The 12,626-nt window shown below is 50.6% G+C and overlaps 1 protein-coding gene across 2 annotated transcripts in view; it reads left to right on the top strand.

Moving 5' to 3' along the window:
• The window catches only part of Thsd4 (thrombospondin type 1 domain containing 4), a 516,099-nt gene that overhangs the window by 497,382 nt on the left and 6,091 nt on the right, over positions 1–12,626 (top strand). For both annotated transcript variants that reach the window (XM_060375409.1, XM_021641541.2), the window contains 3 exons: positions 4,065–4,238; positions 6,699–6,878; positions 10,299–10,443. In XM_060375409.1, the coding sequence (XP_060231392.1) occupies positions 4,065–4,238; positions 6,699–6,878; positions 10,299–10,443 (499 nt within the window). The remainder of the gene's footprint in view (positions 1–4,064; positions 4,239–6,698; positions 6,879–10,298; positions 10,444–12,626) is intronic.

Here is a 12,626-nt window from a genome sequence, read left to right as displayed (position 1 = left end):
GGCTCGGGATTTCACCGCGGCTCAGAGACACGCTGGTAGCTCAGAATCCCAGGTTGGTTCCTTCCCCAGAGAGACGACAGTGACGTCCCCCTCCTCCTCAGATTCCAGTGGCAAACTGGGAGACCAGAGTTTGCAGGCTTCCTCGCAGAGCGTGGGCGAGGGGTTGGCACGGGAGTGTAGGTGAGCCCAGCACAGCAGCTTCAAGAGACGCAGGGCGGCTTCCCCATGGCTGCAGAGCTGGGTCCCCTCTCCGGTTACTGTCTCAGTCGGTTTTGCTGTGAAGAAACGCCATGACCATGGCAACGTCTGCAAAAAGACAGCATTTAGTTGGGCTTGCTTCCAGTGGCAGAGGTTTAGTCAAGGTGTGTGGGGGGGGATTAACAAGGCTCCACCAGGCACACACGCTGCTGGAGAAGTTGAGAGTTCTATATCCAGATCCAAATCCAAAGGCAACAGGGAGAAGAGATACTGGGCCTGACTGGAGCGTTTGAACCCCAAATCCCACCCCCGTGGCACACTTCCTCCCAGAAGGCCACACCTCCTAATCCCTCTCAACTAGTGATACTCCCTGTGAACAAGCCTTCAAATATATGAGCCTGTGGGTGGGGACAATTCCTATTACAACACCACAGTCCTCACCGCCCCCTCTCTATATTCTCAGATGCTCCCAGGCCATGTGCAGTTGGAGAGCTGCATGCCAGTGGCTGGAGCCTGAAGCCAAGTCCAGGGACCCCCCACCACGTCCTCCCTCCCTGAGGAATGTCAACACTCCCCAGGCCCAGTTGTGACTGACTCTTACAAGCAGGCTGATCTGTTAAAGATGGCAGCTGTTTTGCTCAGAGGAACACCAGCTGCAATACAAGCTTTGGCAAAAAAGCTAGAGATGAATCAGGTTTATAAACTCCTATGAGGACCAAGGGTCTCTGCAGTTAAGGGGGGGGGACTGCTTGCTTCTCCTTAGCAGTCTATAGATTAGGGGACGACTTCATAGATTCGGTGTCTGGACTACAGTAGACATGCAGTGATTGTAGGCACCCTCCCTGACCTTCAGAGGCTAAAAAGCATGTTGTTCCCGCCGTTCCCCAACCCCAGAAGTCTGGTCTTTCTCAGGGCCGAGCTGTTAAAGAAAACTCAAGGGCAAATGCAGATGATCTGAGTCACCCCCTTAGGCAAGAGGAGCCAGGAGTCAGTTGAGTTCATCTGTAAGAGACAAAAATGGAATTTCTCTGAAAGAGGGATTCTGGGGATGGATGGAAAGAAGAGTCACCCAATAGGGTAACGGCATGAGAGTGGTGAAGACAAAGCTTGTGGTGGCTGAAATGTGGACCTTTTGAAGAAGAAGGTAGGGGCTAAGGAGATGGCTCAGTGGGTACAGTGACTGCTGCTCAAGCCTGAGGACCTGAGTTCAGATCCCAGCACCCACATGAAAGCCTGGCATGATGGTAGCACTGTAATTCTAATCCAGGGGAGGTAGAGTTCCCCAGTCAGCCTGTCTCGGTGAGCTCCAGGTTCAGTGAGTGGCCTTGACTTGAAAGGTGAAAATCCAGACATTGTGGTTCGAGCCTTTAATCCCAGCGCTCAGGAGGGAGAGGCAGGTAGATCTCTGTGAGTTTGAGGATACACTGGTCTACACCACGAGTTTCAGGACAGCCAGGGTTATATAATAATTCCCATCTCACAAAATAAAAATAAATCAATCATAAAGATAAGACGGAGAGCAACCGAGAAACAGTTACGACAGCCTTATACTGAGCTGCTGCTGGCATCAGGGCGTAGCTTGGGAATCCCTTGTGTGGCCTTCATCAGGCCCCGGGTGTGACTGTGGTGCTGTCTCTTTTCTGCCTACCACAGCAGGCCCGGCCCAGCTTTCAGGAGCACGTCTAAGGGTGGGAGAGCCGAAGTGTGCAGCTCAGTCCCTGCCGCATGAGGGGGTTCCCCGTCTTCCCCCGTTCTTGCTGGCAGGCTTCCAAGGCCTGAGATGCTCCTTTCAAATCCAAATCCAGCGAGCTTTTCCGCAGCCACTGGTGAAATAGAGAAGCTCTTTCAGGTCCCACCATCTCCTGGTGAAATAGAGAAGCTCTTTCAGGTCCCACCATCCGGTCCCCTCCCCGGGCTCAGACTCCATCTTTGACTAATTGAGAACATGGGTGATCTTGAGCTCCCGCCTGCCCCCGGCACATGTACAGCCTAAGTGTGGAAAGCAGAAGACTAAGTTCATTGCCAGGTGGAAACCGTGCAGGGAAAAATGTCTGTAGAAGGCGAGACATCACAGTAAACAGCACTTAGTTCACTCCGCTGATTGTTTATTATCTGCTTGTGTGTATGTGTGTGTACCATGCTCGTGCGGTGGCCACAGAGCACAGCCAGGGCATCGGATCCCGAGACTCGTGGTTACACACAGCTGTGATCGGTTCTGTGTGGGAGCTGGAACCAGACTCGGGCCCTCCGCAAAGGCAGCAAGCACACTTTTTTTCTCTTCTTTTCTCTTCTTTCTTTTTTAAAAAGTGTGATACAAGGTCTTTCTGTATGACCCCGGCTGCCCTAGAGCTCACTGTGCAGACCAGGCTGGCCTCAAATTCACAGAGATCAGCCTCCCAAGTTCTAGGATTAAAGGCTTTTGCCACCATGCCCAGCTAGCGAGCACTAGTACCTGCTGAGCCATCTCTCCAGCCCCCTTGACTTGCTTTTTTGTACAAAAGATTTTAAATACCTTAAATCTCACAGTTGTGAACTTTAGACCACATAAGGTAGAACAAAAATGTTTCCAGCCTCTGTTATCCCTTTACCACAACAAATAGCTTTATTAACCCAAAGAATTGATTCATTGTCTCGGAATCTTCATAATGATACAAACCGGTAAAGTAGTAAAGACAGCTGTGACCCCAGCTGGGTCAGGACTCCCTACACCCTCAGGTTCTCTGGCTTCAGCCTGCAAGTGCCCTAACAAAAGCTCAACTAGAGAACCATATTATTTTGTCATCAATAACATCACATTACATGAATATGGTAAATGTATATGGTATATATGAAATGCGATGTTAATATATTTCACATATATATGAAATTTGATGTTAATATTTTATGTTACAAAGAAAACTTCATAGGAAAGAAGTGAAGACCACAAAAAGCTAGCATGTTTAGAGGGCTTGGGCTCTGCTCCAACAAGGAGGAAAATACATAGTGACGTGGCATGAGAAAAGGGCTTTGGCCATCACAAGATGGCAAATGTGGCAGGGACAAAGACATGAGTTGAAGTGGCAGGAGAGAAAGGTTGTTTAATTAACCAGCTCTGGTCTGTAAGAATTTTCTCTTCTCTCTAGCAAGCCTGGCACTGGAGGGGTGGGTCCCTGGGCTCCGTGGTGAGGCGGTGTAGATAAACTGGTGAGCTTCAGGCTCAGTGAGAGCCCTGACTCAAAACACAAGGTAGAAAGCGAATGAGGAAGACATCCAACATGAACTCCAGTACCCCCACACAGGTGTGCACACACCTACACATACTCACACACACATACACAGAACATATATACATACTTATACATTGTACATACACACAAAACTCTTAATTTGAGAAACGAAGGAAGGGGATAGAGAGCAGCGTGTGCCGTAGAAGGCTGTAGGGTATGTGAAAGGGCATACAAGGATGTTCTTAATTTAGGACATTGGAGACCATCCCTCAGGTTCTGGTGTTTCCTGTGGGGGAGGACCTCCGGGAAGAGGGAACCGTGTGCCCTCAGAGCCTCTCACGTCTCAGGGACTGCAGCCGTGCTGCAGCGTGGGGTGAGGGGTAGGATGCTAGGATGCAATTCTAGAAGAATGACCACTTAAAACTGACAAGTTGTCTGTTTCTAGAATTTCCCGTATAAAGTGTGCAAACACTGTCCGTGAGCAACCAAAACCACTGAAGCGAAAGTAACCGATGAGGAGGAGGAGACTCCTGCCACGGAGCACGCCGTGTGCGGGAGAGGTTGTCAGCCACTTACAGAAGAAAGAGTTTGAGGGACGGTGAGGCCGTGGCATCATTGGGAAGTATCGCCCTGCTAACACGGCTTCCTTCCGTCCTGCAGTGCTCGGCGGAGTGTGGGGCCGGAGTGAGGACACGTTCTGTGGTGTGCATGACCAACCTTGTCAGCAGCCTGCCTCTGGAAGGCTGCGGGAACAACCGGCCGGCAGAGACTACGCCCTGTGACAACGGGCCCTGCACAGGCAGGGTGGAGTGGTTCACTGGCGGCTGGAGTCAGGTGAGTGCCAGAGCCGGGCACACCGCTCTGCCCCGGGGGTCGGTGAATGCCAGAGCCAGGCACACCGCTCTGTCCCCGGGGGTCAGTGAGTGCCAGAGCCGGGCACACCGCTCTGTCCTTAAAGGACGCAAAGTAGGTTTAGAAACCAGCTTTTAATCTGGCCATGCTGCTAGCTACTTGTGAGCTGCAAACGCTGCTGTGTTCCTGGTGCCTCATCCAGCCAACGGGTGCCCCCTTCTGCTGTGTTCACTTACACTACGTCAGTGAACAGAACAAATACCTGTGCCTCAGGGAGTGACCGTGAGTAGCCTAGTGCCTGACATACAGGCTCCTGCTGCTGTGCCGCTGCCACTGGTAAAGCTGGTTTGTCAGTACTTGACAAGGTCAGAAGGTTCCATTTAAAAATTTGGAGGTGGGGCTGGGTGTGGACGCACACGGCCTTAATCCCATCGCGGGAGGCAGAGGCAGGAGGCTCTACCCAAGCTCCAGACCGGCCTGGAGCTCGAGAGACCCTGCCTCAAAGCAGACTGTGAGGGCCGACAATGCAAGCTTGTGGGACGTCCACAATGCGCCACGGTGCATGCATGCACACATACACACACATGCATCATACACACAGATTATTTTTGAAGCTGGAAGTATATATTATAAAGAACAGATAATAAAAAAAACTAAAGTAACTTGAAAATTAATGGCTAATTTTTTCCATCCTGTTCCAGCATTGAACATGAACCCCCAAGGAAAATATAGAGAGCCATCCCAGTGACTGCCCTGTCATGGCCCCTACCCCCAAAGCCACTTTGGACCTGAGCTGTTGGCCCTCCTAGCACCGGCTCCCAGGCCTGGCTGATTCTCCAAGGCCTTTTGGCCGAAGGTCATGATTTGTACATTATCCAGACTCTGCTCCGTAGAGATTTTTTTTGAAGTGGCTTTAAAAACAGACCTGATAGAGTTGGCCAGCTTTCCCCCTGTAACTAATACAGGCCCTTTGGAAAGCAAGCGGACAGCGAAGGGCAGGAAGAAGAAAGTGCCATTTGTCTTTCCCTGGTCACCCTGCCCCACGGGTCCATTTTAAGGAAAAACTCTTCAGCCGGGCATGGTAGCACAGGCCTTTAGTCCCGGCAGAGGCGGTAGAACTCTGTGAGTTCAAGGACAGCCTAGTCCACATAGTGAGTTCCAGGAGAGCAGCACTGCACAGTGAGACCTTGTCTCCAAGCGCAATTTTAAAGAAGCAGTTATTCAAAGACAAAGGCAAACTTCAGCAGGAATTCGCGTGACCTCAGGATGTTTTCATTGGTCCTTACCCATTAAAATAACACACAGCCATAACAACCGTCAAGCCAGGGGTGGTGAGACACACCTGTAATCCCAATAGGATGGTAGAAGATCCAAGGCCAGCCTCATCTACACTCAGCAATGGTCGTTAGGGTGCCTGTGGTGCGCATAGAACAACAGCCAGTCAGAACATGAAGATGTGAAACCGGGGCTGGAGGCGTGCTCGGGAGCTGCCCACCAGCGCTGCTGCTCCTGCTGAAGAGCTGACCTCAGTTCCCAGGACACACGTGGGGATCACAACCGCCCTTAGCTCCAGGTTGGGGGATCCGGTACCCTCTTCTGGTTCTGTGGGGACCAGGCACTTATGTGGTACACACACATACATGCAAGCCCACACGCATAAAATTAGACATCTATAGATTCATATTAGTTCTGGAGCGCCTCAGTGGCTGAATATTTGCCTAACAGGCGTGAAGCCCCAGGTTCAGCTACATAAAGTACACGTGTGCATGCCGTAAGCCCAGAACTTGGGCAGAAGATCAGAAGTTCAAGCTCATCCTCTCCTGCATGGTTGAGGCCAGCCTGGGCTACAGACACCCTGTCTTGAAAAAAAAAAAAATATATATATATATATATATACACACATACATACATATGTATGCATACACACACGCACACACACATGCAGATATTTTCTAATCTCAACCATTTCAGTGACTTGTTTTTGTAGACAGCACGGGAACATGTTCTCTTCCTGGACTTTTAATGTTTTGATTGATAAAATCTGTAAAATTCGAAAGATTCAGAGAGAACGGTTTGGAGTGTTTCCAGTGCTGCTCTCATGAGCATCCCTGCGGGACACCAGTGTGACTAAACCCAGCTCGGATCTCATGGGATTCCCGATTCGGGGGGGTGATCTCTCCTCAATCACAGAAGACAATGCCGGCCTCCCGGGCTGTTAAGAAGAGCCTCCTGCTTTGCCTTCCTCTTGCTATGATAAAACACTTTGACAGAAACCAAACTGGGAAGGAGGGGGTCCATTCCATCCAGCGCTGTTCTAGGTCAGAGTCCATCATTGCCGGACGTCAGGGCAGCAGCTCAGGCAGGAGACCTAAGGGCGCTCCTGAGGGAGTTTTTCCCCTCTTTGCTTTGTGTGACACCCATCTGTCTCTGCTTCTTCTCCAGTGCTCCATTGAGTGTGGCAGTGGGACACAGCAGAGGGAGGTGATCTGTGTTCGGAAGAATGCAGACACCTTTGAAGTGCTAGACCCTTCTGAGTGTTCCTTCCTGGAGAAGCCCCCGAGCCAGCAAGCCTGCCACCTCCAGCCCTGTGGAGCCAAATGGTTCAGCACAGAATGGAGCATGGTGAGTCGCAGTGGCCTGTAGATGACGCAGGTGGGGTCCTTGGCCCAGCCAGGAGGAGATGCTGGGTTCCCTGTGGTCACAAGGAGGGGGACCCTGAAGCACGCAGATGTGGGCTTCCACGTGGAAATGTTCCTAATGCAATGATTCTCAGGCTTCAGGGTGTATCTGGAGGATCTCACTTGAAAAGACTAATTCCCGGCCCCTCCGAGCTGTGAAACTTGTGTTTAACAGGCGGGTTCCAGGTGTCCTTGCTGAATTTGACAGAATTGCTGCGGGGAGTGTCTGATGGCTGAAGGACTCAGACAGTGTTAAAGCACCGCACTGTAAGCTGGGTTCCGCAGCACCTGCCGCCCGCCCTGGGGGGTAGACAGGGGGTCTCCAGGTAGAGACCTGGAGCTCACTGCTCAGCCAGGCTGGCTGAGATGGTGAGTTCAGTTTCCATGAGCGATGCTAACTCAAAAAATAAAACGGAGAGCTACACACGGCGGACACGCCTTTAGTCCCAGCTCAGGAGGCAGAGGCTGGCAATCTGTGAGTTCAAGGCCAGCCTGCTCTACATAACAGGTGCCAGGACCGCCACAGCGCATAGAAAGACTACCTCCCTCCAGAGTAACCAAGTCAATACAGTGGAGAGAAAACTGGAAAGGGTCTCTGTCATCAACCTCTGGCCTGCACGTGAACACCCACACGTGTGCACATGTACCCCACATATACACAGGAACATACACACACACGTGTTACATCATCTGTGAACTTATAAGTTGTCTTTAGGTAGCTGCCTGTGGTGGCGCCCACCTTTAATCCCAGCGCTTAGGAGGCAGGGGCGGGTGAATCTCTGAGTTCAAAGCCACCCTGGTCCACAAAACAAGTCCCAGGACAGCCAAGGCTGTTACACAGAGAAACTCTGTCTCAAAACACCAATAATAATAATAATAATAAATTGTCTTTTAGAAATTCTTTCCCAGTTCCACCCACTGAAAGAGCCTAGAAATCTAGTGGCAAAGGGACTTTCTGCCCTCCAGTACAGCCTTGACTGACACTAGCAGGAAGTAAAGAGGCTTTGAGAGAGCATGGCAACTCCATAAGCTACACTGCCCAACCTGCCCCGTCAGCTGCGAGGACGTCCTCCAAGACCTGTTCACGTCCAGAAGACTCTGGAGGCAGCGTTACGAGATTCCTGCTGGCCACGGGTGGGGACGGCTTGCACATCAGTAAAGTGGCCGCAGTGGGAGGGATGAGACTTGCTGTAGGTTTAAATCCGTGTATGTGTGAGTCAGAGATGACTCCAGAATCCCTAACACGGGTGGAAATGGTGGAGCTGCTTCATTCTGGGAGGGATGGGTTCTGACCCTGTCTTCAGAGCTGGTGACTGTGGAGGCAGGAGTCTTAAATACTGAGCCCTATTCGGGATTCGAATGTCCCTATTTTGCTACACCAGGTGTGCTAAGTAGATCGAGACATTGCATGTCACTGGCTGCTGACATCCCTAAAAGAGAGATGACCGCAGGACCCTGGGGCTCAGGCTGTGCTTCGGCCTCCTGTGGATCCAGCTAACAGTTCCCAGGAAATAGGAAAACAGGAATGTGTTAAAAATCTGCCATTGGGGATACAGCCAGCAATCAAGACAAGGAAAGTTCCACAGGCAAACGGCTCTCGGTTCCTTCCACAATGGAAAGTTAAGTGCTGAGGACGTGGCGCAGCTGTCAGGGCGCTTGCCTTGCACGCACAAAGCCCCGAATCCATGTCAGCACCAAAGAACCTGGGCGTGACGACGCGAGCCTGGAGTGGAGGCGGGAGAATCCGAGGCTACCCACGGAGACCTCTGCCAGAGGGCCCAGCAGCTGTCCCTCCTAGGCAGGGAAGGGAGTCATGGGGTCCCGCCCATCTCCAAGGGGCTGTCCACAGTGAAGGGTGCTGGGAAAGGGGCAGTAAGTTTCTTCAGCAGCGTAATCACTGGTAAATTGCCCACCCCATGCCCGTGCAAGCAATCCTTCCCAAACTCAATGAGTTACAGACTCAAGCAGACATGAAAACAGGAGGCAGACTTGTTGAGGGTGAGAGCGTCAGTACGGATGGGAAAGGGCGGATAGAAATCGCACAGGAGGAGAATAACTGAAATACAAACCCGTCCATCTGAAAACGACACTGTCAAAGAGTGATAAATTTTAAAGACAATAGGTGGAGAGAAGATCAAGATCATCCTCAGCTACACGGGAAGCTTGGGGCCAGCCTGAGCTACATGAGACCCTGTCTCAAAAAAAAAAAAAAGAGATAAAAGAGAGAGAAGCAGTGAGATGACTCAGCTGGAAAAGGCACTTACCGCCGTACCCGAAGACCTGCGTTCATCTCTGGGTTGTCCTCTGACCTCCACACACACACCACGGCACTCGCAAACACACACACTAAATGTAACTAGAAAGAAATAAGCACTGTCAGATGTGGTGGGCACACCTCTCATCCCTGCCCTCATGAGGCAGAGGCAGGCTGAGCTCTGTGAGTTTGAGGCCAGCCTGGGCTACAGAGTGAGTTCCAGGACAGCCAAGGTTACATAGTAAGACCTTGTCTCAAAGGAAATTTTTTCTAGTTTTTAAACAAGCACAAAACAATGGAAGGGAGACCTCCGGGTGTAGATTAAGAATTATGAAAGTGGGCTGGACAGATGGCTCAGTGGCTAAGAGCACTGGCTGCTCTTCTAGAGGTCCTGAGTTCAATTCCCAGCAACCAAATGGTGGCTCATGACCATCTGTAATGGGATCTGATGCCCTCTTCTGATATGCATGAAGACAAAGTGCTTATATACATAAAAGAATAAATATATATTAAAAAAAAAAAAGAATTATGAAAGTGCCGGTCAGCTACAACGAGCAACTGAGACACGGCCCTGGGTTTTCTGTTGTTTAATTTCTTATTTCTTTTTACCGTATGTGTGGGCGTTTGGCCTGCACATACGCCTGGGTGCTGCCTGCCTGCAGGGCCCTTGGAGGCCGTCAGATCTGGGGCTGGAGTTACACACAATTGTGGGCCACCACGTGGTGCTGGGAACCGAACGCAGGTCCCCTGAAAGAGCAGCCGGTGCCCTCGACCTCTGAGCCCTATCTCCGGCTCCTTGTTTTGTTTAGTTTCTTTTTTTTTTTAATAATATTTTTATTTATCATTTGGAAATGTCCTGCACTTACACAGCGCATTTCATGTCTACTCGCCTCCACTTCCTTCCAATTCGACTTTGATTCTTAAAGGAAAAAAAAAAAACAAAACCTATTTTTTAAATATGTAAGAGTCACCAGATTAAAAAAAAAAGGGGGACTAGAAACCCTAATACATGGCTTTGGGAATGATAAAGAACGGCACCTACGGAAGGCGGCCGGGCGTGGGCGGGGCAGACGTCTGGGCGGCCCCCTGACCCCTCCGTCCTCCCCACAGTGCTCCAAGAGCTGCCAGGGCGGGTTCCGCGTGCGGGAAGCGCGGTGCCTGTCGGACGACGCCACCCCGGGGAGCCTGTGCGACCCCCGCTTGAAGCCAGAGGAGAGAGAATCCTGTAATCCGCAGGACTGCGTCCCTGAAGTTGGTGAGTTCGGGATCCCCCGGAGAAAAAAGGAAGGAGCCCCTCCAGCTCTGTCCTCTCCAGGGTGAAAGTGGCTCCGCCAGGTCCCCATGACCTGTGCAAAGCCTGGAGTGTGTGTGTGTGTGTGTGTGTCTGTGTGCGCGCGCGCGCGTGTTTGCGCACGTGCTGGGGCTGCTGGTCAGGGTACTTGGAATGTTATCTAATTTTATAGTTTAAGACAACAACCCTCCGGGATGTCCTCTGCGTTTCATAATGAGGGCTCGTGGTTTGGACTTTTTAAATTTTTCTTTATTTTATTATTATTATTATTACTTTACAATTTCTTCACTCTGTATCCTGATTATGGCGACCGTCCTCATCTCCTCCCAGCCCCACCCTCCCTCCCTCTACGCCCCTCCCCCATCTCCCTGGTCTGGGCCTTTTTAGCAGCTTTGCTTTGACAGAGTCATTCTGAGACACATCAAAGGTTATCAACTTTTGTTTATATATTCTACTTTGTTAACCTTGTAATTTCTTTTTCTTCCCCTTTATTGGATTTTGTGTTGGAAGTGAAATAGTTTTTCCTCCCTTGAAGAGACTCCGTGGCTAAGTGTAGCAGACCAACCAGAGCGGTTTTTAAGAATCCTCGTGGCCTGGAGTGGTCTGAAAGCTTGTGTATGGAGCCCTGGGCCTCAACCCCAGCACCACATAAACCAGTCGCTGTGGCTAGCGCCTGCAATGCCAGCAGCCCAGGGCTGAGGCAGGAGAATCAGATCCAGATGACCTTCTCCTGTATCAAGTTCAAGGCCAGCCAGGGACGCATAAAACCCTGTTTCAAAAACCAAGCCCCTCTCGCATCTTACTAATGAGAAACCTTCCACAGGCGCGTGCTGGGCTTCAGGACACACGAACTGCTTACGGCAGCTCCTTGCTTCTGAGGATGTGGCAGTTTTTAATTACCCTCGTCTGTGCGCCTGAGAAAACTTTCTTTTTGTACTTTAATGCAGCCTTTTAAAAAGCAACGCAAGGAATCACTGCCGATCCAAATTTAAATCACTTCAACTCTGTGGTGTTGCCAGGGCAAATAGATAAAGAGCTTGTGCACATGAGGCAGATGTGGGAATTCTATCGATATTTCTTTTGAAGCCTCCTGCCTGCAGAGACTTTATAGTGATTACAGTGCGTATTCCTAAGATGCGTCTCAAGTGTTTGCTCACATCTCCTCGTCCATCACCTCCTTCTCCTCCTTCTTTCTTTATTTTGTGTTGGCGTCTCTCACTGGCTTGTGCCTGGCTGTGTAGGCATGGTCAGACAGCAAACTTCAGAGAGCCACCTGCCCCGTCCTGGCACGCTGGGGTTACAGGCGACATGCCAGTTCCTTCCTGCGGGCCCCGAGGCTCAAACCCAGGTCCTCCTCACGCTTGTGCAGTAATGGCCTGAGCCATCTTCCCAGCCCTCCAGCAATGTCAGTCAAAATCCCAGTCCCCACCAAAAAAAAAAAAGAAAAGAAAAAGAAATTCTGCTGTTCTGCCAAGAGATGGAGGGCAGCCATCACACCTCGAAAGGCTGTCTGAAAGAAGACCCAGAAAGAAGACAAACACACACAAAAAAAAAAATGCTTAAGAGTTTGTTATAGCAGAAAAAAATGAAAACAAATGTCTACCAATGGAAATGCATACAGTATATATTTACATAGATTTCTCCCCAATAATAAAAGTGAAGGAATAAATTCAATACCAGACAAGTGGCCAAGAACTATGGTATGTGTAATAGCTAGGTTTAGTGCCACATAGTGGTTCAGGACGCCATCACAATACGATTCAAGTGTGAGGAAATGTTCAGAGGCCAGGGGCGTGGGCTCGGTGGGTGAGGAGCATGAGTCTCTGAGTTTGGATGTGCAGCACCCACATTAAAGCTGGGTGCAGTGGCACATGCCCTCACCCCAGTCCCGGAGAAGAGGACACAGGAGCCTCCCTGGGCTTGCTGGCTAGCCTGGCTAGCCAAACACTGGGGTCCTGGTTCAGTGGAGAGTAGGAAGTGAGTGGGGCCCACACATAGCCAAGGAGCTACATGCTGGCATTGATGGTGGCTGGGGAGGACTCACCTTCGTCAGTAGCCACTATCAGCTGCCCTACACCCATGCCCGTGCCTGCAGAGCATAGAAACATGTGAATCCAGCTCCCCTCTATGATCCTTTTCTCCTTTCT

The sequence above is a fragment of the Meriones unguiculatus genome, chromosome 1 (genome assembly GCF_030254825.1).
Source record: "Meriones unguiculatus strain TT.TT164.6M chromosome 1, Bangor_MerUng_6.1, whole genome shotgun sequence".
In the NCBI taxonomy this organism is placed as follows: Eukaryota; Metazoa; Chordata; class Mammalia; order Rodentia; family Muridae; genus Meriones; species Meriones unguiculatus.
The sequence above is the reverse complement of the archived record's forward strand: the minus strand, read 5'-3'. Positions and strand labels throughout refer to the sequence as shown.